This window comes from Rattus norvegicus, chromosome 2 (assembly GCF_021556685.1).
Source record: "Rattus norvegicus strain SHRSP/BbbUtx chromosome 2, alternate assembly SHRSP_T2T, whole genome shotgun sequence".
NCBI lineage: Eukaryota > Metazoa > Chordata > Mammalia > Rodentia > Muridae > Rattus > Rattus norvegicus.
In genome coordinates, this window is record NC_141535.1 from 246,395,869 (window position 1) to 246,421,971 (window position 26,103).

The window sequence follows — 26,103 nt, forward strand, 5'->3', positions numbered from 1 at the left end:
AAAACGCGCACGCGCCCGCCTCCGCTGTGCATGCCACGTCACTGCGGCTCTGGAAGCGCCATGAGACCTGGAAAGCTAGGATGGCGTGAGCGTGCGCAAGCGGCGTTTCCTAGGCAACGCTCTGTGGGGCAGATGGGCGGGCACCTAGCGGTGCCGGGCTGCGCGGGAGCAGTGGGTTCCCGCTTTACCACGTCTGACAGCCCGTCTGCGCCAGAGGAGACCAACCCTCCCACGATAGTGGATCTACCACCCAGATGCTGAGGTGACCTGCCCTCACCAAGCTCCTATTCCTGTCAGAAGCCTCCCAAGGAGACCAGGTCCCTGAACCACAGGCTCGGCCTTGTGGGATGTATCTGGTGGGCCAGACCACCCTGTGCCCTTCAGTTGGCCATCTTCCCAGGCTCAGTCCTGAAGTAGCGCCTTTAGGCAGCAATGGCACACTCAGTTGTATTCACTTGCTTCTAGGAGATTGCCAGAGATTGGGAAGAGCCTCTTATTGAATGAACACACTTTTGGCTGGTTGGCTCGTTATGTCTTTCTCTCATAGAGCTCGTAGTTCATATGGGTACTACAGGTTAATCTCTTTTAACCTTACACACAGGACATAGAGAGTAACAACATTTAAGGAAGACATTTCAGTCTGAAACCCGGAAACCTTACCCCTACAATTTGACTTGAGAAGTTTCTCTTCATTAGAATCTAACTCAGAATTCTGAATAGCAGCTCCCTCTGAACTTAAGTTTCTGAGTAAGCTTAGTTGTACATTTAAAGTCTTGACCTCAGCATTTAATTCCGTATTTAAAGTGAACAAGTTTGTGGGGAGGAGAGTAACAACGATAGAAGTCAGAGTTTGTGATTTATATTCTTGAGTGAACTGGAGTCATCCCAGATTTTGGTGACCTGCATTATGTTTAAAGAGGACACACTGAAGTGTGTCAGTGGGTAGGGCAAGAATATAAGCAGAGAGGTTTATTTGGAGCTTACTACAGTAGCACAACCAGGAGAGATTCAGTGGGAATTTAAAAGATAATAATGGGAGGTGGGAAGAAATTGCTTAGATTCTAGAAACACTTTAAAACGAAGACCAGCAACATCTGTCCACTACATGATGAATCGTGTACACTTCTACACGAGTGTGAATCGTGAGAGAAGTTACCAAAAGATGCCTGAAAGTGGATGACAGGGCCTTTAAATGAGCTGAGGGAAGGTATGCATGGAGAAGCATAGTGAAGTCATAAGAGTAACCCTGTAATAATACTGGATATGTAGAACAAAACATGTGCAAATATAGCATAAATTGTGTGTTTGTGTGCATCATGTATGGTGGTTCTGGAGAGCAAGATGGGTCTGGCTAGAAAAATTTGTGAATTGTCAGAATGGAGATGTAATTTATTTTCAGTTACAGTGCTAGGTTGGGATCCAAGGGGAACAATAAAGGTAAAAAAGGCCCACATATCTGAGTACCGCACATTCTTGTGGAAGTGGAAAACAACAATGTGACCAAATTTAAATGTATTGTATAGTATTTCACGCCCACCCTTCCATTCCGTGCTGAAGTGTGCCCTGTCTTGAACTTGTGCAGGCCTCGGGTTCTGTTACAGCTGCTGTGAGTTCATGACTGCAGCTGCCCTGCTGTGTCCAGAAAACAGTTTCCACCACCTCTGGCACCTCCCTTCTCCAAAGATCCCTACCCTGAGCCTTGGGAGGAGAGGGTATAATATATCAGTTTCAGAATTTGAGCATTACATAGTTGTACTCTCTACACATTGACCAGTTGTGAGTCTCTGTGTTGTTAGCTACACGTTGCAAAAAGAAACCCTTCTGATGAGGGCTGAGTGGTGCACTAATCTATGGGTCTAGCAATAGATCGTTGGGAGTTAGCTTAGTGCTATGTCTGTCAGCAAATTAATAGTAGGTTCCCTTCTAGAGCTTTATGATCTGTCTGGCCACAGGTTCTTGCTTCTAACAACAGTGCCAGATATGGGCTCTATGTTATGGAGGGTGACTTAAATCCTTAAATTCAAATCAGAAAGTTGTTGATTACCCCTGTGAAATTCTTTTCACTAGTGCGCCATTAGGTGTACCTTACCAGGTCAGTCTTTATAGCTTATCCAAGACCTATTTCTACCTGAGGGACTCTAGATCATTCATAGCTGCTGGGAGAGGCTGAGTCAGTTTTCTTTAAGGCCGTGGCATCTCTGATAGGTAAACCATGCTTTGGTAGGTGGCCCCACCCATGAGGATATTGACGGCACAAAATAGACCCAATGACCTTTGACAAAAGAAGAGAGGCAAAGCTGTTTGAATGAGTATGTTGCATTGTCTGGAAAGTCGTTTTAAAGTAAATAAGATGGAATCATTAGCATGATGAATAATTGGAGATAAAAGCTTCATATACAGTGATGTGGCCATATGAAGCTACACGTCTTACATAGTGTTTGTGTACTGATGCAGTGAAGCACGTCACTTAGAGAGATGGACTCCTGATGCCGTATATGGATGGATGCTGATTGTATAAACAATAACAAGTCATGTGGCTCCCCTGGAGAATACATTGTAAAACACATAATTGGTGAAATACCAACATCCAAAATAATACAAGACACTCAAACTCAACAGTAAGCAAACAGCCAGCCAAAATACAGTCAGAAGATTGAAGAATACCTCATTGGAGGACACACTCAGACGGCAAAGCAACAAATAGAAAGATGTTCAATATCAGACATTTGTAGGAATTTCAAATTCAAAATCTGAGGTACCCCTTATACAGCTATCAGACTGGCCATAATTTAAGATACCAGTACACCAAAAAACTAGTAAGAATGTGAAAGAATAACGCTTCAGCTTGTTGCTGATGGAAACACAAACTAGTGTTTTTAAAGACAAGCAGTTCACGGCGAGATAAAGCATATATATGATCCAAAAGTCAGCTATTTGATCCGTACTGAACACACACCACATAGTATACAAGTGTGGACCCTCTTGTGAGATGTGCACTATTACCTGCAGATCCCTGCTGGGCTCTTCACTATAACAAATGAATATTACTCCATAATACCAATTTCATAACGGAGAACTTCAATGTTAAGGAGTCATCATAGGAAGGCTGTACCTCTAAATTCTTCTATTGACCTAAGACAGCAGAGAACACCCTTTGCAGGAAAGATGTGATAAAGATGTCCTAGTTATGGCAGAGTGTTCCAAAGTGTCTTACACTCTGCATGTTGTCTAATTGTAGGTCTCCCTCTTTATTATCTAATGTAAGAGGAAGCTTGTCCAATGAGGATTGAAAGAAGCACTTTTCTATGGGTATAGCAATATGTCATTTTGAGTCATTTTATTGCTATGTTTATTTAGCAGAGTCATAATATTAGGTTTTCCCCTAGGGCCCATGACCTATATAATCTGAGATTCTTCGCTTTCAGGGTCAGGTATGGATTTCAATTTATGGAGGGGATCTTAAATTCAATTTAAAGTGGTTGATTATTACCATAATATTTGGGCCATTATTACACTTGTGCCTTCCTTGCAGTAAGGCCACTATTGTAGCTCACACGATGTATAGCTATGTGTGATTTTTGATAATGTTTCTCCTCTGGTATCGTGTATAGTGCCTTCTAACAGTGCGATGACTCGAATGATAATGTGTCCCATAGGTACATATATTTGAATTCATGGTCTCAAGATAGAGGAACTGAGGAACTTTGTAGGAAGATTAGGACATATGCCCTAGAGAACCCGTGTCACTTGGGACAGGTTTTCATACACCAATATCTTTGGGTGATTTTGTTGTTGTTGTTGTTTTGTTTTGTTTTGTTATTTGAGGGAAGATGAAGTTGATGGAGTATGGGAAGCATTGTGTTGGTAGAGGAAAAGAAATCTGATCAAAGTATATAGTATGAAAATATTTAAAATTAAGTCAAATGATCATAGTAAATTGGCACATTTATTGTATGACTCTTACTCTGCTATTCCTTGTGGAACAGTTGTTAACTCCAAATGAAAGTACACGTATTTTCTCTTCTGAAACATGCCATGTTTGCCTGTTGTGTACATGGTGCTTGTAGTCGTTATCTTCATGTAAAATAAATAAAACTTTACACCAAAATGTAAAAAAAAAAAAAAAAAAAAAAAACTAGGTCATTGGAAGGAAAACCCAAGGAGAAGATTCCGTAATTGTGTGCTTAAAGCAAATGAGACACAATGTGGGTGCACCTGCATTTCACAGTCTACAGAACTTGATGTGTTAGCTCCAGGTTTGTGACTTTTCATTTGTAATTTGGGATTATCTCTGTCGTAGTACTCATACACTTCCTGATGAAAAGACCCTGTCTCTAACTGGTCTTCTAACAGGGTAGAGCATTTATGGTTATGGACCCTCCTACTTAAGATATTGTTTAACCGCCTTCCATGAAGTCTGAAAATGTATGCCCCAGAGTGAGGAGAGCTCACAGATATGGAAGGTACCATAAAAGGTTATATAATAAAACATGAATCTAAAAGTTTTAGATTCAAGCTCTAAAGTTTTTATAACCCTTAACACTAGTTTCCAGACAGTAGAACATTAAAGGCAGACTTTAAAGATGGCTGCCTTTCTTTAGTCTGTGTGGGTGACCTTCACTGTGCCTGCACTTCCCTTGGCTATGTTTTCCAGCCTCTTCCACAAAGGCTGGACTTTTCTCAACCAATTAGCACTTTATAGTGCTTTTTATTAACATTGACTTTAAACCAGGGCAGCGATGTATATGCTACACTTAGGTTGTAGTTTTTGATTATCCCTTGATTGATGCCTTATTTAGAAATGATTATTTTATAAATTGTATGTTCTTTATTCTGTGGACAATAATGTTTTGTTTTGTTACCAATTAATATATTTGCAAGGACAGTGGCATTTTTTTCAGTGTTAGACATTTAAGAAATGGTAGAATAGATGATTCTAAGAAAATTAAGCACTGTTTTTATTTTAATATAAAATTGTTTAAGATTATAAAATATATAATTGTATTAGCAAATATGTCTCGTTTTGGTGGATTTCTAAAATTTAAAGAATAATTTGAAATATTTATGTCTTTAAAGCTTATGTGTATCTGTGTATGTTTTTGTCCATGTGCACATGTCATGTGAATATGGCTGTGCTTAGAGGTCACAAAGAGGGTATCAGAAGCCCTGGAGCGAGAGTTACAGGAAGTCTGAGCTGCCACTGTGGTGCTGGGAACCAAAGTCAGGTCTTCTGGAAGAGTAGCAAGTGATTTGAAGTGCTGAACCATGTCTTCAGCCTCCAGAGTCATTCTCTGATGATGATGATGATGATGATGATGATGATGATGATGATGGTGGTGGTGGTGGTGGTGGTGGTGGTGGTGGTGGTGGTGGTGGTGATGGTGATGATGATGGTGATGATTAATTATTAGTTATTATTATTTAACGTTTTTACAGTTAAGACTTTATCCCCCTCCCTATCCACCCTCTGACTGTTCCACCTCCCATTCCTCCTCCCCCCATCTCCAAGAGGCTGTCCCCACACCCCCACCTCCACTGCAACAGACCTCTCCACTCCCTGGGACCTCCAGTCTCTTGAGGGTTAGGTGAATCTTCTGAGTCCAGGCCCGGCAGTCCTCTGCTGTATATGTGTTGTAGGCTTCATATCAGCTACCTGGTTGGTGGCTCAGTGTCTAAGAGATCTTGGTGATCCAGGTTGGTTGAGACTGCTGGTCTTCCTATTGGGTTGCCCTCCTCCTCAGCTTCCTCCAGCTTTTCCCTAATTCAACCACAGTGGTCACCAGCTTCTGCCCATTGGTTGGGTGCAAATATCAGCTGACTCTTTCAGCTGTTTGTTGGGTCTTTCAGAGGGCAGTCGTGATAGGCCCCTTTTTGTGAGTACACCATAGCATCAGTAATAATGTCAGGCCTTGGAGCCTCCTCTTGAGATAGATCCCAATTTGAGCCTGTAACTGGATCTCCTTTTCCTCAGCTCTTCTCCATTATTGTCCCTGCAGTTCTTTCTGATAGGAACAATTCTGGGTCAAGAGTTTTTGACTGTGAGATCGCAACCCCATCCCTCACTCGATGCCCTGTCTTTCTACTGGATGTGGGCTCGACGAGTTCCCTCTCCCCACTGTAGGGCATTTCATCTAAGGTCCCTCCCTTTGAGTCCTGGGAGTCTCTCACCTCCGAGGTCTCTGGTACGTTCTAGAGGGTCCCCCCACCTCCTACCCCCCGGTCACCTGTTTCCATTCTTTCTGCTGGCCCTCAGGCTTTCAGTCCTTTTTCCCCCACCTCCTTAAATGTAAATCTGAATCTTTCCTAGATGTTTCATGGAACAATCACAAAGGAGCTTACCAGCCATGAGGAGTGGAGTCATTATAATGAAAATATAGTAGAAGATCAGAAAGACTTTGTTTTTGTGAAGTATAATGGCCTTCACCTGAAGTCCATGGAGAACCTGCAGTCCTGCATCTCTCTGAGGGTCTGCATCTTCTCTAACAACTTTGTCACTGACATTCAGCCACTGCAGGGCTGCAAAAAGCTCATCAAACTTGATCTCCATGGAAACCAGGTAAGCACTAACCTCTATCTGTATGCCAGTGAACCTACAGTGTAAGTCTACAACTCTCTTCCTGTCTTAATAGTTTTTCTATTTCTAGGTATACTAGGATTTTTTTTTTTTTTGCTGTGAAGAGACAACATGACTGTGAATACCTCTTATAAAGAAAAACTTTTAATTGAAGCTGGCTTACAGTTCAGAGGTTTAATCCATTATCATCATAGTGGGAAGCAGGGTAGACATGGTTGTGTGAAGGGAGCTGAGAGTTCTACATTCAGATCAGCAAGGCAACAGGAAGAGACAGTGAGCCATACCTGGCATGACTTGAACATCTGAAACCTCAAAGCCCACTTCTTAGTGACACATGAGCTTCAACAAAACCAAATCTACTTCAACAAGTCCACACCTCCTAATAGTGGCCCTCCCTATGGGCCTATAAGGGCCATTTTTCTTTAATCCATCACATTCCTCTCCCTGCCTCTTACTGCCTTGTAACTGTATCATCAACCCAACTTCAAAAGTCCCATAGTCAATCACTGTCTCAATGCTGCTTCAAAGTCCAAAGTTCAAAGTCTCTTCTGAGACTCATGCACTTTCTCAACTGTAATCCTCCTGTAAAATCAAAGTCAAAAAGGTCACATACTTGCAACACATAATGGCACAGGATATACATTAGCATTTTTAAAATGAAAGAGAGGGAGGAAACACCAGACTGAATCAAATCAAAACAAAACAAACAAACAAACAAAACAAAAGCCCAGCCTCTCTGAAACCACCAAGATTTCCATCTACTGAGAATATAAAGAAAAGCTTAAAAGTTTGTGCAAAATAAGTGCATAGAAACAAGACATAACATGTAATCTAAAGTTTTAAGTGGAATTCTGTAAAAGCACATGCTATATTGTGCTTTACTTCACTTTCAATTATGGATGTACAGAGTCTCTCCTGTCTGTGTCAAATGTGTAGGTATCCACAGTGGACTCTCTCTAGCTGAAGTTAATATGGTTGTAATCCATCCCATATGGGTTCTGAGAACTGAACCCAAGCATTGGAGGAACAGTGAGCATTCTTGATCACAGAGCCTTCTCTCAGCCGTCACTTCTTTTAAAGTTATTATAAAGATTTATTTTGTTTCTATTAACCTGTATATTTGTGTGTCTGTGACTGTTTGTGTATGTGAGCGCAGGAGTCCATGGAGGCCGGAAGTGGTGGTGGATCCCCTGTAGTTACTGGTAGTTGTAAACTGGCCAGTGTTCTGGGTCCTCTGGAAGGGGAGCAGGAATTCTTAATCACAGAGTCATGTCTCCAACCCCATATCTTACACCTTCAGTACACAGTGTGCATGAGTAATATGTCCGAGTTCTTAAATTTTATGAGGAGCCCCACTTGGAGTTGTACTAGGACTTCTCCCTGAGAGACCTCTGTCTGTACATACCCATGAGTGCATCTGTACACTCACTGTGCTAGCACTTGAAGTTTAGTCCCAAACGCCCAGGGTATCATGTGTTTACAGCCTTTTGTTTGTTTTTTTGAGTTTTGGAGATTCTGGGTTTGGTTATTTATTAGGCATGCACCATTTACAAAACACTGGATTTTAGATTATATTAAATGTGTCACCATCTTTTTCTATGGAGTTTTTATGAATGATACATATTTTAAATTTTGTTTCAGATAAAGACTCTTCCAGATAGGACATTTTGGAATGGACTCAAGAACCTCAAACTCCTCTATCTGCATGACAATGGGTTTGCCAAACTGAAGAACATCTGTGTATTGTCTGGTTGTGTAAACCTCGTAGGCCTGACCATGTTTGACTGCCCAGTGAGCCTGAAGAAAGGCTACAGGCATGTTCTTGTCAATAGTATCTGGCCTCTAAAAGCTCTGGACCACCACGTGATATCCGATGAAGAAATCATTCAGAACTGGCATCTTCCAGAGAGATTTAAAACGTTCAGCCAAAGTCTATTCTTTAACATTTGCCCAGCACCGATAAAGGTAACTCACTCCATGAGCGTTTGTTTCACAATCAGCTCACAGACACAGGTGTTTGGCTCAAAATTCTATACTTGAATATGTAATCTGTTTAATAGTTTTGATCTGTATCTTTTAAAAATATCCATTGGTAAAAACATTAGCAATGGCTTTATAGCTGATAATTTATAAAAGCTTGCATGCCTCTTAAAGAAACATGTCAATCATAAGATCAAGTAGTGTTTAAATACATTTGTAGCTGAAAGGTATTTATTCTTATATATGTTTATTCTTGTGGAAATTATTCTTTATTTCTGAAATGGCATAAAATATAATTTACATTATTATTGGGAGAATGCTAAATAATTACTTGTGATTGAATTGAATTAGTGATGCTGGCATAACCAAGCATTTTTGACATGACATAGGAAAGTTCTTAGGAAAATGTGTAACCTGAGGTTACACATTATTGGACAGATGTTAAAAGATAAAGATTCATTATAGCACTTGAGTTTTATAGCAGATAAGAATAAGAAGGAAGGCTTGACACTGCAGCTGTTAGAAAATATAATCAATTAAACCCAGGACTGAGTTTGAACATGGATTTGCAGAGAAGTATTTTCAGATGTGGTATGAATGAGTGTGAGCCCACATCAGCTGTACAGTGCATGTTACATGCATAAGTCTGAGCTCACATCAACTGTACAGTGCATGGGATATACAGGAGAGTGAGCCCACATCAACTGTACAGTACATGGGATATACAGGAGAGTGAGCCCACATCAACTGTACAGTGCATGGGATATACATGAGAGTGAGCCCACATCAACTGTACAGTGCATGGGATATACAGGAGAGTGAGCCCACATCAACTGTACAGTGCATGTTACTTGCATTAGTATAAGCCCACATCAGCTGTACAGTACATGGGATATACAGGAGAGTGAGCCCACATCAACTGTACAGTGCATGTTACATGCATTAGTATGAGCCCACATCAGCTGTACAGTACATGGGATATACAGGAGAGTGAGCCCACATCAGATGTACAGTACATGTTACATGCATAAATATGAGCCCACATCAGCTGTACAGTGCATGGGATATGCATGAGAGTGAGCCCACATCAGCTGTACAGTGCATGGGATATACATGAGAGTGAGCCCACATCAGCTGTATAGTGCATGGGATATGCATGAGAGTGAGCCCACATCAGCTGTACAGTGCATGGGATATACATGAGAGTGAGCCCACATCAGATGTACAGTGCATGGGATATGCATGTGTGAGTCCACATAGCTGTACAGTGCATGGGATATACATGAGAGTGAGCCCACATCAGATGTACAGTGCATGGGATATGCATGTGTGAGTCCACATAGCTGTACAGTGGTATACATAGTGTGAGTCCACATCAGCTGCAGTAGAGTGTATTTTGTTGGATGACTAGTGACTCTATCACTGTCAAAACTCCACTGAACTCTCTTGAACAAGGAAAGTCAGTTGGGACACAGCTGATGTGACCTCATGAGATCTTTACAACATATACAATCTGTCATTGACCAAGAGTAATCGTGTGTTACATGGTTACATTTATGAGGGAATGTGAGGAAAATAAGGATTAATGTGGACAGTGACCAAGCGAGGGCCATATGGGCACCATTACTGAGAAGACTGAGTGCCAAGCTGCAGGGCTGTCCTGGAACTGCCTGTGGTCCTTGAATATTATAACCGCATGTGTTTGCAATGTTAGTTGAATACATTTTGGGATTTGGTAATTATTTTGCAATAATTGTATAAAAGAAACAGTGAGGCAGCATTTAAGCCTAGTGTCTTAACCTACATCCTAAAGGCAAAAAGATCACTTAGGTTCTGCCTTGTGGCAGTGTATGTGATGGTCAACGTGGCTGAGGTTACTTCCAGAAGGTAAGAAAAAGTCAGGAGGGGGACAGCAGGATGAAGAGCTTAAGCTTCTCAGTACAGTGAGCTCTTACAGTTCTACTGGCTGCAGAGATGACCGTCTCTCACACTGTGTGTACTGGACATGAATGGCATTACCAACGTTCATTAGAGAAAATCCAGTCTTTTCTGGAGAGGAGGAAGGGATGGAGAAGGGAAAGGAAGGTAAAAGGAAGGAACTAAGAAGATGAATGGCTTGGAAAGTTAGACTCTGATAGATGGGAAGACCTTTCTGAAAAGATGTATTCAGTCCTCAGCATATCCTTTAACATGAAAAGGCTTTGCCTTTAGAGAAGAAAACAACATGTAAAGAGTAAGACCCGTGAATTCAAGTCTGTCTCTTTTCCAGGGTTTTTCAGCCAACATCATATCACAACAGTGCAAAGATTTAATGATCTTTTAACACTAGAATGTGGGAGGAGAATTAAGGAAACAGATTTCTAATATGTTGAACCTGGGTGATTGGCATAAAATAAAATGGCTATATGTAACATTTCATTGGAAATATAAATTTGACCCTTTTTATTTTGATTGTGAGAGATTATATAAGCTTGGAAATGAAGAGCTAAACTTTGGAGAGAAAGTTCCAGGCTTGTGCTGTGAACCCAGCCATTTGCTTGAATGTCATAGTTGAACCTAAACACTCTGAGGACAGCAGAGAGATCGATAGAGACTGAGATAACAAGAATCCCTTGAAGCACATTCTCATTTTTATGTAGAATGCACTGCAACTAGTGAGGGTGAAGGGAATTGATCTTGAGAAGAGAGAAGAAAGGCAGACACATAGAACTTACTATCACTTTCCATAGGGAAAATAATTTTTAAAACAATATGTAAAAAGTTTCCATAGGGTAGAAAAAATGAGCACTGAGGTTGTGTTGCAAAGCAGGTGGATGTGAAGCGTTTTTCAGGTTGAGAATCTCTCCAGCTTGCAGGTGTCAGGGATGAAAGGGCAGTGGGCAGTGTGATTGCCACTATAGAATGGCTCCCCAGACATCTACAGAGAGGGAAGGTCAAGCCTTAATTATTTTAAATAGAATGCATGAAGGAAAATGCTTTGACTTAACAAAAAAATTACAATTTAAGAAATATGGTACTAGTTGGAAAAGAAAAGCATTTTGTAGTCAATAATATATCAGGGAAGGATTACTAGGGTACTCCCTCCCTGTTGAACTATTGGCTACTGTTGCAGTCAGGGATGGAGAGTTCTTGGGTTCACTGAAACACCACTGAGAGGCCAACAGGCTCTATGGGAAAATTCTAACTTCATAGTCACACAGATGACCCTGTTGGAACCAGAGCAGTGCAAAGCAAAGCAAGACAGCACAAAGTTATGAATATGTTGAGTCTTATTGGAAGGAGCGACCTAGTAGGGGAGGGGGAAGATAGGGCTATAATAATCAGAATGTCTGGAATGGTTGAAGAAAAAACACAGTAGAAGCGACAAAATTGTTTGAAGAAAGTCTGAACTGAAGACAGCACACATGGAGCAAGCCCTGAGCTCTAGACTCAGAAGCAGCAGCACAAACAGTATGAGTGGAAGAGAATGAGATATGCCAGACAGTGTCTTGAGCTCTTCCCATGAGTGGGCGGCACTGCAAAGCCAGTGTTCTTTATCACTAGCTGATCATAGAACGACAGCAGATACACTCAAGGTGGAACGCACATGCGTCTGAGGAGAAATTTACTGAGCAGTGTTTGGAATAATTATTTCAGAGCATATCATTGTTATATAATGAATACAGAGTAATGTGAAAATTAGAAACAATGAACCTCATTGGAACTGGAACTTTTAAGAGTTTCTGGTTCTAACTGAGGACTGCGTGAGTGTGCAGAGGGAAGCATATGCATGTTACACGGACTGCGTGAGTGTGCAGAGGGAAGCATATGCATGTTACACGGACTGCGTGAGTGTGCAGAGGGAAGCATATGCATGTTACACGGACTGCGTGAGTGTGCAGAGGGAAGCATATGCATGTTACACGGACTGCGTGAGTGTGCAGAGGGAAGCATATGCATGTTACACGGACTGCGTGAGTGTGCAGAGGGAAGCATATGCATGTTATACAGGAAGTAATCCAGGAGTAGAGTTGGAAGTTTTGCCCTTAACTTAATAAAATAGGTAGGTGTTAATTACTTTTAATTGTGCCATAAATTAATTCTAAACATTTTCTTTGATAAAGTTGCAAAATTTTTAATCTTGAATTTAAAAAGTGGATTTTTTATTATGTGAGATCAAAGTACTTTTAGAAATCTGAAATAATTTATGTTGACATTTTATCTATCTCTGTCTGCCTAATTTTCTACTCATCATCATCATTACCATCATCTATCTACCATCCATTGATAAACTATTATCTATCTATCTGCCTATCATCTGCTGGTCTGTCGTGATATGTACCTATTTTCTATTTTCCTATGTATGTATCTATGGGTCTATGATGTATGTATATATGAATCAATCATCTATTACCTATCCATCTATATTATCTGTCATCTATTTACATCTGCCTCTTATCTTCATAAATACAGAGGTTATCTAGCCAAGGAACTGATGTATCACTTAGGATTGCATTTTGTTTTCCTGTAATAATAAGCCAATTAAGATTTTTTATTGTTTAAGTGTAACAAAGAATTCAGGCATGAAAAATGATCCTATCTCATTCTATTCTCACTCATGGAGTGAGCTCCCACATTGCTGGCTTTGTTATTATCCATTTCCTGTGATGTGCAATGAGTTTCTTCATGTCCAGCCATGTGCTGAGCAAGACTGAGGCAATGGTGATGTGCAAAAGCTCATGTCTGCTAAGACTGCCAGGAAAACAGCACCTCCTGAAAATGTCTTAGGAAAACAGCATCTCCTGAAAATGTCTTAGGAAAACAGCATCTCCTGAAAATGTCTTAGGAAAACAGCATCTCCTGAAAATGTCTTCCCTGGCTGATTTCTGCAGACTTTAAGGGAAAGGGCTCCAGTGGCTACCATTACCAGAGGGTATGTAGAGGGAGAAATGTATTTTTTATTGATTCTTTGTGAGTTTCATATCATGCAACCCAGTTTCATTCATCTCCTTTACCCTTATATCTGTTCTTCACTCTTGCAAGTCCCCCACAAATACACACACACACACACACACACACACACACACACACACACACACACACTATAGAAAAATATTTCATCAAGGAAGCTGTAGTATGTCACAGTGTGTCTCTTAGTATATCACTCTGTCCAAACATCTTCACTTGCAAGTATTCATTGCAACGAGTCATTGGTCTGGTTTGAGGTCTCTGGCTTTTGTGACATCATCAATATAGGATCCTCACAGGGACTCCTCCCTGTTATCCTGTTGTTGCCCTGTGCCATGGAGAGCCTGAGCTTTGGATCATCAGGATTGGCTCTTTCACTCATCCCAGCCTTTCTCAGATGGTAGAGATTTTGGGGTGGGCCAAATTAGAACCATGGATCTGGACTTAGATGGTAGCTGGGCGCATTAGCTGATCAGCTCTCCCTTAAACACAACACCATGCTTAGCTCTGTAGCACTGCTCTGCCTAGGAATTCCAATGCCTCCTTGACAGGAGGCAAGGATAGCTTTCTTGTTCTCAGGCTCTTAGGGCCAGCTCACCCACCCTGACACACCCATGCCTCTAGCGCCAGCTCTACTGTATTGCCCATTCAAGGCACAGGGTCCTCCTTTCCAAGTGCTGTAGCCTATGAGGAAAGGGGACAGCTCTCCTGCTCACTGCTCTCACACCATCAGGGCTGGCTCACTCTTGCCTTCACCATTAGGGCGAGCTATACTGTGTTGCCCAGGACAGGTGCAGGGCCAGCTCTCCCAGATGCTGCAGCCAATGAAGAGGCCAGGTTAGGTATTCAGCTCTCCTGTACTCTGACCCTCAACTGGCTCACCTGCACTCCCTCCACCAGGCATAGCTTTACTGTGCTGCCTATGCAAGGTGCAGGGCCCACTCAGAGAAATGTTTTCAAGTAGACATGTGTTCTTGTTAAACAGAAATCAACGTTCTGTAAATACCAAAGGAGAGATGATGCATCTTGGAAAACAGCTAATACTTCTTTCACAGATAATGAGTGCAAGAATGATAAGTATTGAAAAATCTATTGTTCTTATTTTCAAAATGAATAGCAATGAATATACAAGTATATCCATGTAGTTATTCAGTAATAATTGCATTGTTGTTCGTTTGTTTCTTTGTGAGATTTTGTTCTTTAGAGATGAGAGTTTATTAGTTTTACCAGGTTGGTCTCATTTCTTCACAGTTTGTAATCCAGGAAAGTCCATTTTTATTTTTAACATAATACTGCTGGTCAGTATTATAGCAAAGAAAAACAGATGCTTATGAGCAAGTGGACACAGAGATCTACTTTGCTGAAATAACCACCTATGTGGGATATCCAGGAATACATACAAGATATCTTATAACTTGTTAGCAAGATAAGCAGGTCCTTGTATAGTAGATAAATATGTGAAATTCAGTTATTTCTATATACCAGCTACAAAATGAAGCTATAATAAAATTTATAGTCACTCAATATGAACAAAGAACAACAACAACAACAGGAAAAAAAAACAACAACAACCACCACCACCACCAAAACACTCCTCAAGGGTTTGTAACAGTGTGCATCACAGGGTAAGTGGTGGCAGAGAGAGCTTAGTTTTATAACAAAGCTACTCCCTCTTTAACCAGTTAATCCATTCATGTATGCAGAGCACTCAAAATCCACTTATGGCCCAAATCAGTGTCTTTAGCAAGACAATAACATACAAAGGTGTAGATTGTTTCTAATATGGAGAATTTGGAGGATATATTCAAGCCATAACATTTGTCTCCACCCTTTGTTATGCCTTTACATGAAAATACATTTATTTCAACTTAGTAGTCCAAAAATTAACCCCCAAATCCAAAATCCTGAGTCTCTTTCTTTCAGATCAAGTCTCATCTAGGTTAAGTGGGACATCCTTGGAAATGTAAGAGGATATCCACATGTCTCTTTCTCTTAAACTCTGTGTGCCCATATCAGCAGCACAACCTGAACATTAACAGGTTGACTTACAGGTTGTCACTAGACTTACAGCTCTGTCCAGTGAAGAAGGCACAGACACTGGAGCCATGGTTTTGGCCTGCCAGGAACTCTCTGATTTGATTTGAGAGAAGTCTTAAGGTAACTGAGTAGTCAGCTCTTTGGGAAAGTCATAGTCCTGCCCTTTAAAACTGTTCTGCCTCTAGGGTTCTGCACTATGATGGGAGAGACAAGTTTAATGATCCTTTTATTAGGAGCAAGAGCTGATTTCTAGCTGGATGTGAAGTTACCATGCAACTCCCAGCACTTGGGTGGCAGAGGCAGGAGGATCTCTGTGACTTCAAGGGCAGCTTGATCTGCAATGCTAGTCCAGGATAGAAAGAGATGGTTCTTAGAGCAGACCCTGGTTTCTTCTGTAATGGTACTGCTTTCACTTTCAGACAGGAAGGAGATAGAGATTCCACCCAGCCTTTCTGCTTTGTCTCCCCTTTGATTACACACTGTCTTCAAGTCATTGTCCCTTCTGGCAGTATGCATGATGTCAATGGCTAAACACAGCAATGGCAGAGTGTTCCTGTGCCTTGTGATGCCCAGCTCCTTTCCCTTAAGTCTGTGTTCCATAAAGCCTGCAGGTGTGTTTACATCCCTGATGAAATTTTGGTCAGTGTGTGAAGATGTTAGTCTAGTTCCTCCTTCCAATACCTTTTCACACACCGTCTGAGATGTCACAATGACCCAGTCTGCATTTTCCTATTAGCATTCAGCTTCAAAACTGTATGTTTTACAGATACAGATGGTGCCCTTGCTTCAGCCCTGATAAAGTCAGGTGACTTACATGACAGAGGAGAGCGTGATAACTTCACAGACAGGAGGCATTGAGGCTCAGGAGCCAGGCTTTCTTCTTTTGTAGTAAAAACGTAGGACTGAGGAGTGTTCCACTAGAATCCTTCCCAGACTAGCCACATGAGTCGTGTAAGCACAGTAATAAGGCAATGGCTCCTAAAGGCTCTCCTATCTCCTCTCACTGGCATTCTGATAAGTAAGCTCCCTAGGGTCAGACCCTGTGGTAATTCTCAGGAAAACCTTGTCCAGGGTACATTATACCTAGGCTTAGTGGAGTTTAAGTTAGCATGGCGAGGTCCTCCCAGTGCTGTACAAACCGGAGAGAGGTATCATCATGACAGCATGTTCTAAGAGCTCTAAGAGCATGTCCTAAAGAGCTCAACTTAGAGTAGCAAAGCCATTCCATAGACAAACCATTCACTCATTGATCCCATAATAGATATGTGTTTCTAATATATTCAAGAGGGCAGAGACATTCTGAAACAATCCTCAGTCATCCTGTCTCTAAATGCCATTAACATATATATTTGTAGATTCCGTCCAGTCAGAGAATTTCCTCAGTTCTTTCTTTACACATTCTTAGTAGTGGGGTTAGGCGTTGAACAACTAAAAAGAGGGAAGATAACAATTCACCTCACTGATAGCAATATTTGATCCAGGCTTAGGATCAATGAAAAATGTTCAGCTTTCAAAGGTGAACAGCCAAAGCACAACTGTTAAACAGTGGGCAGAGTCATCAGTGGCATCTCATCGAAGCAGGGGCACAGGCAGCAAATGGAGTGTATATTAGCCATCCGCCATCTGGGAGATACAAGTTAAATAACGTTGTCTTTTCATTTGTTCTGTGTCTGTTTATTTTCAAATACAAGCTAAAGCAATAGCGATACTCTGTTCTTAAAGAATGAATAAGCCAATAAAAAATTACTATCACTAAATTCTGATAAGAATACAGAGAAATCTCTGGGAAGGATTTTGCTAGTCTCTTTTAAAGTTGGTCATGGGGTGATCACATAGCACATAAGTTGCTCACCTCAGAATTTATATCAGAGAAATAAAAGATCAAGTCTTGCAAAAATAAATGCCTAATGAATATTTGCAACAGTTTCTCCACAGTGACACACATAGACATGAAGGTTACACTCAGAATGAAAAGGGGAGAGCCCTGTATAAGCCAGACTCAGGCTTTGCAGCGATCTGCTCAGAGCTACTCTGTCCTGTCTGTGGTCAGTGCAAGGATTTGAAGATCCCTACTAGGCACCAGCTTTTAACCTCCACCTCCTGTGCTATGTCAGGAACAAAACCTTCAATACATGGATCTTTGAAGACAAGCCACCCCCCCCACCCAAGCCACAGCAACTTTCCCAATGGAAATTACCAGACCTTCCCAGTGTGGGAATGGTTCGACAAGCTGATTCACCCTTACAATGTGATAATATGTCTGTACCAACCTAGATGGGCGTCTGGAAATGCTGTGTTAGCTATGTGTGTAAAAGCATATTATCAAGAGAACAAAATCCCTATAGCCCACCACAGTCCATGTTCTTCCTAATACTGGACCTTCTGTGAATTGGGTTATTTTTGTTCTCTGTCCTCGTTCTACAGTGCTTAATAGAACAGAGCCAGCCAGCATAAAAGTGGTCACCATGAGAACGTTAGAAATACTAATTTATGCTACAAAATTCTTGAAAATGTAGAGAATTCACATATATGTAAACCATTTTGTGTTATGAATATACTAATCAAAACAATATGCCTTTCAAAGGCATAAAATGATAAAATACGTGTGGTTTTAGTTTATTTGAAACAACACATGATTATATTATTATGTTTTAGTTTTTTCAAATATCCCAAGAAGCAATGAACCATATTAGGAAATTCTGATTAAAAAATACTCACAAATGGAAAAAGAAATGACAGACCTTGTAGACGAGATGCAGGTAGAATAAACATTGTAAGTAACTGCAGAAGCTACTTAGAGTAAGAAATTGATTGAAAAATGATCCCATCTTAGAATTTTATGCCATTTGAATAGCATGCACTTTTAGAATTAGCTTTTAAAGCTTTCCTGTTGCCAACATGTAAAGTAGATTGCATCTGAGTCATATGACAGCCAGCGCCTTACTATTCTCTCTTGAAATGCTTCTCTGTACTTTACGCCAGCATTAACACTAACCTCTACAGCTCTGCCTTCTATTAAGATAAACATTTGACCATTATTGTGCTATATATCTTATTGATTTTTAATATTTATGCTTTAAAGTATTCGTTCTTTGTCCAGATTTTATTACAATTCCTCTAATTAGACTAAGCAAACATTTTTTTAGCTAAGGTTTTCATTTCATTACATTACTGAGTAAACTCCTTACTCAACGCCTCTTTTCCTGTTAATTTTGTGATGAATATAATAATGTATTCAGAAAATGTAAAAAGGCTGCATCACTGTCACTTTATTTAATGCTATAAAACTTTTAGGAGGAAACCTTGTTTGGATGGCTGCAGTGACTTCTCCAAACACATTTATCAACAGCCCAGTGAGACAGCACCACAGAAATGGATACATAACTTATTTAGCCCAGATCAAAGAGCTGATAAAAGTTGGGTTGGCATCCAAGCCATCCAGCTTTTATGCAGCCAGAGCTCCACCTATGATAGCAGTACATGGCTTTTCTTTGGAAAAAGAATGATTCCACTTGCTTAGATATCAGAGGTCTGGGCATTTGGATAAGTCACCAATGTCATGATTGTTGGTATTCTACAAGGTAATTGTCCAAAGACTTTGGGAAGTTTAAGTGTTACTCAGTTACTCTGTGTAAATATTGGAAAGAAAAAAGACTACAAAATAGAGTCAAAACCTAGGATATCTATAAACAGTTCAAAACAGTACAGAGAAATTAATGCAAACTCCATAAATGCAATAAAGAACGAATGTAAAAGCTAGGTCTGGTGGCTTATACAGACAGGCTAGTACCAGGAAGTCTATGAGTTCAAATCACATGGTTCCATAGTGAGTTACAGACCAGGGTGAAGCTATAGAGGAAGACTGTCCCGGATGGAAAAGTAACAAGAATACGGGAATGAAGGGGGTAAGGGGAGAGAAGAATGGTTGAAAATATCATGAATACTGAGCAAAGTCTATGAGATTAAAAAAATATTCAAACTGTTCCATTCTGGTTTAAAATAAAAAGAAAGCACCAGCATTTGTACTTAAGATTCTTTTGCTAATGTAAGAAATCTCTGGGCAAATAGGAGTGTTGGCATTGTTACTGAGCAATTGAGACAGGAGGAGGCATTTGCAGACACAGAGGTGTTGAAAGAGGTTGACAAATTGGAGTGGCAAAAAGTGGTTTAGTGTTGTTGGAGGTTAGAGGACATGTTTGAACATGTCAACAACACAGTAGTAAACTATTAAATGTAAGACAAGGAGACAGGACTTCATTTGTAAAATTCTAGGGAAATATTTAAGAGTTTTACATTCCAGAGGAGTCATTCCGTGTGCTAAAGAAATGACCTTATAAAAGAAGACAAAAGACTTACACATTTAAAATTTAATGAGTTTGTATAAACATTTTCTGATTCACATATCAGAGAAGCATCAGAGTGCAAGCAGCCAGCACTCTGTCTGGGGAAAGAGAGCCATTTTATGAAGTGGTTATGGAACAAGACAAAGAAAACAATTTTGATTGAAGTGAGAAGGTCCCAGTTAGAGGCTAGGTGGCTGATTCTGATTGGTAGTTTCTAATTAATTTTATTGTTTATGATGGGCTTTGCTTTATTCTCTTGGGAATTCAAAGTACCAGAGCTGTCCTAATTTAATGGTTCCCAATTACTATTTTTTTTCTATCAGAGTGGTAGGGCAGAAGAGAGGAGTTATTACCAAAGTTTGCTCATTAGTGCATAAAGTCTTATTTGATTCATTGGTAGAATAGAGCAGAGATCCTTTAAAATCCCTGGATGGGAAGGGATGAAATATTATTAACTTAGTTGACATGATGAAGAATGCTTTTAATGTCCTTAAAGACATCACAGAATGAGGTGTGCATTGGTTGAAGAAGGAGGATAATGGGCTCAGCTTTTTTTTTTTTTTTTTTTTTTTTTTTTTTTTTTTTTTTTTTTTTTTTCGGAGCTGGGGACCGAACCCAGGGCCTTGTGCTCGCTAGGCAAGCGCTCTACCGCTGAGCTAAATCCCCAACCCCGGGCTCAGCTTTTAATATATAAGTGGAGAAGTGGAGCTGGAAGTTCATTTTATAGGCTGTAATTTAAGAGGTGATTCCTGACAGGAAGTGTAGTTGTGAGGATAATTTGCATATGGAAGGCAGAGAGATGTAGCAATGAAGATGAACATCAGAATTTAGCAAGGGAGTAAAAAGTAAATAAATAAAAAGAAACCCTTACCTGTCTGAAGTTTGTAGAAGAAGAATAACCATGGTTCAGACTGAGAAGAAGAGTAGAAGTAGATTATAACGCCATCTCAGCTCATTAAAAGAACTGAGATAAAGATTGGGTCCCAGTGCCTTGTGGCTGTAATCCCTGCATTCAGGAGGCAGAGGTAAGAGGCTGAGAAATGTATGGCTACCTTGGGTTATAGAGAGACTCTTGTCTCCAAGCGGAAGAGAGGGCTGGGGAGCTCACTTAGTGGGTAAAGTGCTTTTCGTACAACATGATACCCTTGGTTTTAACCTCCAGAACAAATTTAAAAGCCTGTCAGTAAATGTCTGCAATCCTTGTGCACCTATGTTGAGGTGAGAAGCAGGGTCTGGAGAAGCTCGTGTGCCTGGTCTAGTGCATGCAGTAGTGGATAACAGAAGAAATGGTCTCAAAACAAATTGGAAGCTGAGGACCAATACCCAATGTTTCTTCTGATTTCAAACACATGAACGCGCATTCATGATCACATACATACCAACAATTCATATACATTTTTAAAAGAAGTAAATAGGTCAGTGTGGAGTAGTGAAAGTATGGGGGTCAGGTCAAAGAGGGAGAGGCAGGAAAGATGAAAGAGAAAATTGAGTGGGACAAGAATATATTGATTGGCAATGTCCAATCAAACTTGAGGGCCTAAGAAACAGATTAGTTAGTAATGCTGCAGCCATTTGATGTCCAAGTGCCAGTGGTAATCCTGAAGATTTACCAATGTCTGTCTACGTAAATGAAGAACTGTTCAGCTATGAAGTAAAGACAGACTAATGCATTGTGATAGAAGCTTGCCTGATCACAAACAAAATTAGGATTTGGTTAGCAGATCTGTTTTTTGGAAGAGGGTTGCTGTCCTAGAGAGGACTGATATGGTGCACACGAAGTGGTGACCCTATGCTCTGCAGAGGTCTGAGGGGATGGCAGAGGGTTTGGATTTAGAGCTTAGCACAAGAAGGTAAGATGAAAGTGGGATGACCGTAGATGGGAGAATGTCCCACTCTGAGAGTACCTCAAGAAGCACTCTCAGAGACTATGTCCTGACTCAAATCAAGGGCAGTCCAAAGTTCATATGAACAGGGCAAAGAAAGAATATGTTTGGCTCAAAAACATCTTGTTATAGTAGATCAGGGGGACCAAACAATTCAGCACATTATCTGCAGGTAAATTGTGGAATATGGAAGATCTGTATCAAGTCTAAGGTAAACATAAGGGGGATCCCGGAAATTTGTATAAAGCAGTGGTCAGAGAAAGAATGCTTTTCTGCAATGAGTCGTTTTGTGGTTGCTAGGTTTGCTAGCTAGTTTTGTGTCAATTCACTGGAGAAGAAGGAGCTTCAGTTGGGAAAAATGCCTCTGTAAAACCAAGCTATAGTCTTAATTAGCAATTGTTGTGGGAGGGCCCAGTACATTGTGGATTGGACTATCCCTGGGTAGGTGGACACGGTTTCTATAAGAAAGCCAGTTGAATAAACCATGAGGAACAAGCCAGCATGCAGCACCCCTCCATGTCCTCAGCACCAGCTCCTACCTCCCGGTTCCTGCCCTGTTTGAGCTCCTGTCCTGACTTCCTTCTATGATAAGCTGATATGAGGATGTAAGCAGATGGTATTACATCACGGTAGTAGTAAACCCAGCTAAGACATCGGGGTTAGGCAAAGCTTGAGACTCAGTGTATAATGGACGAGTCATAGTATGGTGCTGTCTCAGGAGACGATGATTAGATCAACATCAAGAAGGAGCTGACTCCAGAAGACTAAGACCTGAGACAGTAGCTCAACCACACGCGAGTACTGAGACATCTGTAGAAAGCTGTGAAACTTGATTCTCAGTAGTGCATGGGGATTAAGAGGAGGGATTTTTGGCAGACTTAGAGTGGTTATTTGGAGGGCCAAAGCTAGGAAAGAGGGAGTAGTGAGGAAACCTCTAGATGATGAAGAATAGACATTGCATGCCAAGCAATCTGATGCTGCCCTTCAGTGGGGTCAGAGAACTGTACAACGCACCAAGCTCTCTGCTCAGATGGGCACCGTGGGATCTCTGCTTTGACAAGACCATGTGTGGTGGCTCAGAGGAAGGGATAAGAATGAATTCACAGTTCACTTAAGAGTGGCTTGTTCATTTTCATCTGTTTTAGAAGAAAGTAAACTGTGGCCAAATTTAAAAAAAAAAAAACTCAGTGATCTGTAATGAATTCTCCAATGCTTTCTGACTTGTGGGGAAGGATAAAGCTTAGAAAAGTGTATTCTGAATGATTCAGGACGGATAGTTCTTAGAATTAGGTCCATTGTGTAAGAGTTTTCTTCTAGGGAGCTGGTTAAGGCTTATTGGGTTTAAATAAGAAGCACTTTAAAACTCAGGAAGTCCCTGAAAGAAACCCAGTATATGCACAGGCCTAGCCTTCCCCAAGGCTATGCCAGCAGTGAGGACTGCTGAGGAGCCCTACCAGCCACAGCCACAGTGCCTGAAGAGAGACCCAGACCAGCGGAGCTACCTGGAAGACAAGCTCTGATCTGTTCAGCTGCTGGATGCCATCACACGAGCTTCATGCTTTTGGAATCTGTCACCCATGCTGGGATGTAGGACTGGTGATGCCGCTGCCTTAGACTCATCCCCGTCCCCATAAGTAACCTCATGTCCACACTCCTGTAAATAACCCCAGTAACCTCAATGGTTTCCTCAGTTGGACATTTGAGTTTTCACTCCTGTATGCGTAGGCATTTGTTCTCATCTCCTTAGGAACAGGGTCACCCAACAGTGCCTTAAAGCAATGTAAAGATTTTATTTCTAATGTACAGGAGTAAAAGTGACCATATTTCTAACTAGTCAGCAGTCAGTGAGACAGAGTGAGCCTGTGACCCCAAAGTCTGGAGATCTACAAGAAGACACTGTGCGTTTCCAAAGGAGAGTGTTCAACAGCACAGCCGAGGTGCACAGTTCAGAGGAGCTGCACCACTTTCAGGAATCCCACAGGCAGCCCCTTCTTTACAGAGCATAGCACAAGCCACCCTCAGGTTAAATCAAGCACCAGTTCCTACCTATACTTTTCTGAGAGGAAGATTACTAGGGTGACAATTTCATGTGTGTTTCCAGATTAGGGAGGATGCTATCATGAACCTTGTATATTGTGCAGAAAATTAAAATTATTCTAAAATAATAATGTTTATATTTTAATACTAAAGTATTATTTACTATTTAACTGTTATGCTGATGAGAGTTTGATGAATGTTTTATTACTTTACTTAGATATCTCTGGGAAATGCTCTAACGAAATATAAAATTTACTGGATAAAATTTCCTCACGCAGGGCACAACCTATGAAGATGAAATAAAAAATATCAAGCATATAATTTCAAGGATCAATGAAATCCTGGCTCATAACTCACCGGTATTGATCATCCAGAGGTGGATCCGCGGTTTCATAGTTAGGAAACACTTAAGGTAGGTTTCCTTTCCTTCACCGTTCGAATGTTAAAATGACATCAACATACCAGGGACGAGAAGCAAGTTCTCTAACAATTTAGACTTTACAACCTGCGTCCTTAACAAGGTACTTGTGCAACGCTTGGCTTGGTCTTAAGGGAATGCCGTTATGGTCATCATCAGAATTGGATGCTCCCATTCACAGACGCAGTCTGAAGCCTTTATACGATAGGATGGACATATGCATGGTCGTGGGAGCCAACACACTTTGAGAATAGAAGAGGAATCTAGATTTTATTGGGATCTGTAGACTATGCCATCAGGATTGCATTTTACGTCTCAGAGTTGACGCACCTTCTGATACTGGTGTGACACGGGATAAAATGTCTTCTCTCTGGAAGCACCTACAAGACTCCCAGCCTGTGAAGGCGGAGTCTGAGTGTTGTGGGAGGGAGTCAGCTATGAACAAACTCTTCTGTGGCTCAGGTCAAACTGATATGATGCCTCTATTTTAAAGCTTTGTTCCATTAGGCACATCACTTAACTGCTTCAAGGCAGACTTTCTTCATCTGTAAAACGCTAAAGAGCCAGGCTAATAGCAGTGCTTACGGATTGGCTTGTAGGAATTGAGGTGATGAGTAGCATACTGGCGCCTGGCGCTAGCAGCTGCCACTTTTTTATTAGCTTTAAAACACCTTTCTCATTGTTCTCTGGGGCTGTCTGCATTATCCAGCTCTGGAAAACGTGCCTTGGATTTCTCATTCCTCTTTCTCCCCTGCTTCCTCAGCACACAGGATACCCTCTTCAGAGTTGAGCTCTAATCAGGTTATTCTCCAACTCCACATCCTCCAGTGCCTCTGAATTTGCCTAGGAGCAATGTCTTAATCACACGCCTCTGTTCTCACCTACGACGCAGCATATTACCCTGCAGGCATCATCATTATTGTCTGCACCAAGACGGGGCTGGAAATTCCCTGAGACAGACTCAATAGCTGTTTTCTGCTCTGTGTATCTAGAACAAAACACAGTGCTTGCATCATTGAGGGTTCAAAAATATTCTTGGAATTGATGAACACACTAATAAATGAAGATACTCTGAGATCTGGGACCAGGAATCTTTCTCTTCTGGAGTGTTTCTATGAGAGAGTTGAGGGTACAGGGGAGGAGACTCACAGAGTAGCAGACAGCCTGGGGTCCCCCCCAACCCCGGGATGTTAGTCCCTGGAAATGTCTCCAGGCAGAAAGATATTTGCATTTCCTGTGACAATTTTCTACCGAAAAGCCCCAGTACCATACACTTTCCTGAAATCCCATATGTACACTAAACATAGAATCTTGCATGTTTCTGAGTGAAAGTTTTCTTGGTTTGTGGTGTGAGGGAAGTCTGCATTTAATCTTAGCAAATGAGAAGAGGTATATACCTAACACAGATGCTAATCAATGTGCACTTCATGTGGAGAAGTGAGTGCAATCTATATGTCTCAAGGGAAGGAGTTCGAGCTTGTCCTCTAGTTCGTGTCTCAGGTCTTGGTCGTAGTAAGACTGGACTTGATGGTCAGTTTGCATCTGTATTGTACACCACGTAGCTGCTCCGTGTTGCTCACCTGTGGCTACAAAGAGAAGGGCTACAGTAAATCTGACCTATCTGAACAGCGCTCTTCTGTTCCACACGTTTTCAGTCGTGGGCACCTTCTGCTTATCTTTTCACACTTGTCATGGAATATCACCAAAGACCTCCAATCCTTTCAGAAATGAATAACATTTGTAAAGTAAAACATAGGAATCAGATATGCCTTGTGACAGCTAGGGGTCCTGGCTCCTAAGCCATGTCAAGATGCTTAGCATAAAATGGTCTTTCCATAATGACTTCATGTGCTAATCTTTCCCACAGGGTTCTTCACTGCATGC

At 41.1% G+C, this 26,103-nt stretch overlaps 1 protein-coding gene across 6 annotated transcripts in view; it reads left to right on the top strand.

Moving 5' to 3' along the window:
- The first annotated feature begins 117 nt into the window (after positions 1-117).
- The window catches only part of Lrriq3 (leucine-rich repeats and IQ motif containing 3), a 92,310-nt gene continuing 66,324 nt past the window's right edge, over positions 118-26,103 (top strand). For 3 of the 6 annotated variants that reach the window (XM_087631313.1, XM_087631319.1, XM_087631321.1), the window contains exons 1-4: positions 161-262; positions 6,308-6,556; positions 8,216-8,539; positions 24,080-24,213. Coding sequence is in view for 3 of the 6 variants with exons in the window: in XM_087631319.1 (XP_087487445.1) it covers positions 6,308-6,556; positions 8,216-8,539; positions 24,080-24,213 (707 nt within the window). In the remaining 3 variants the exon portion in view is untranslated. 6 annotated transcript variants of the gene reach the window in all.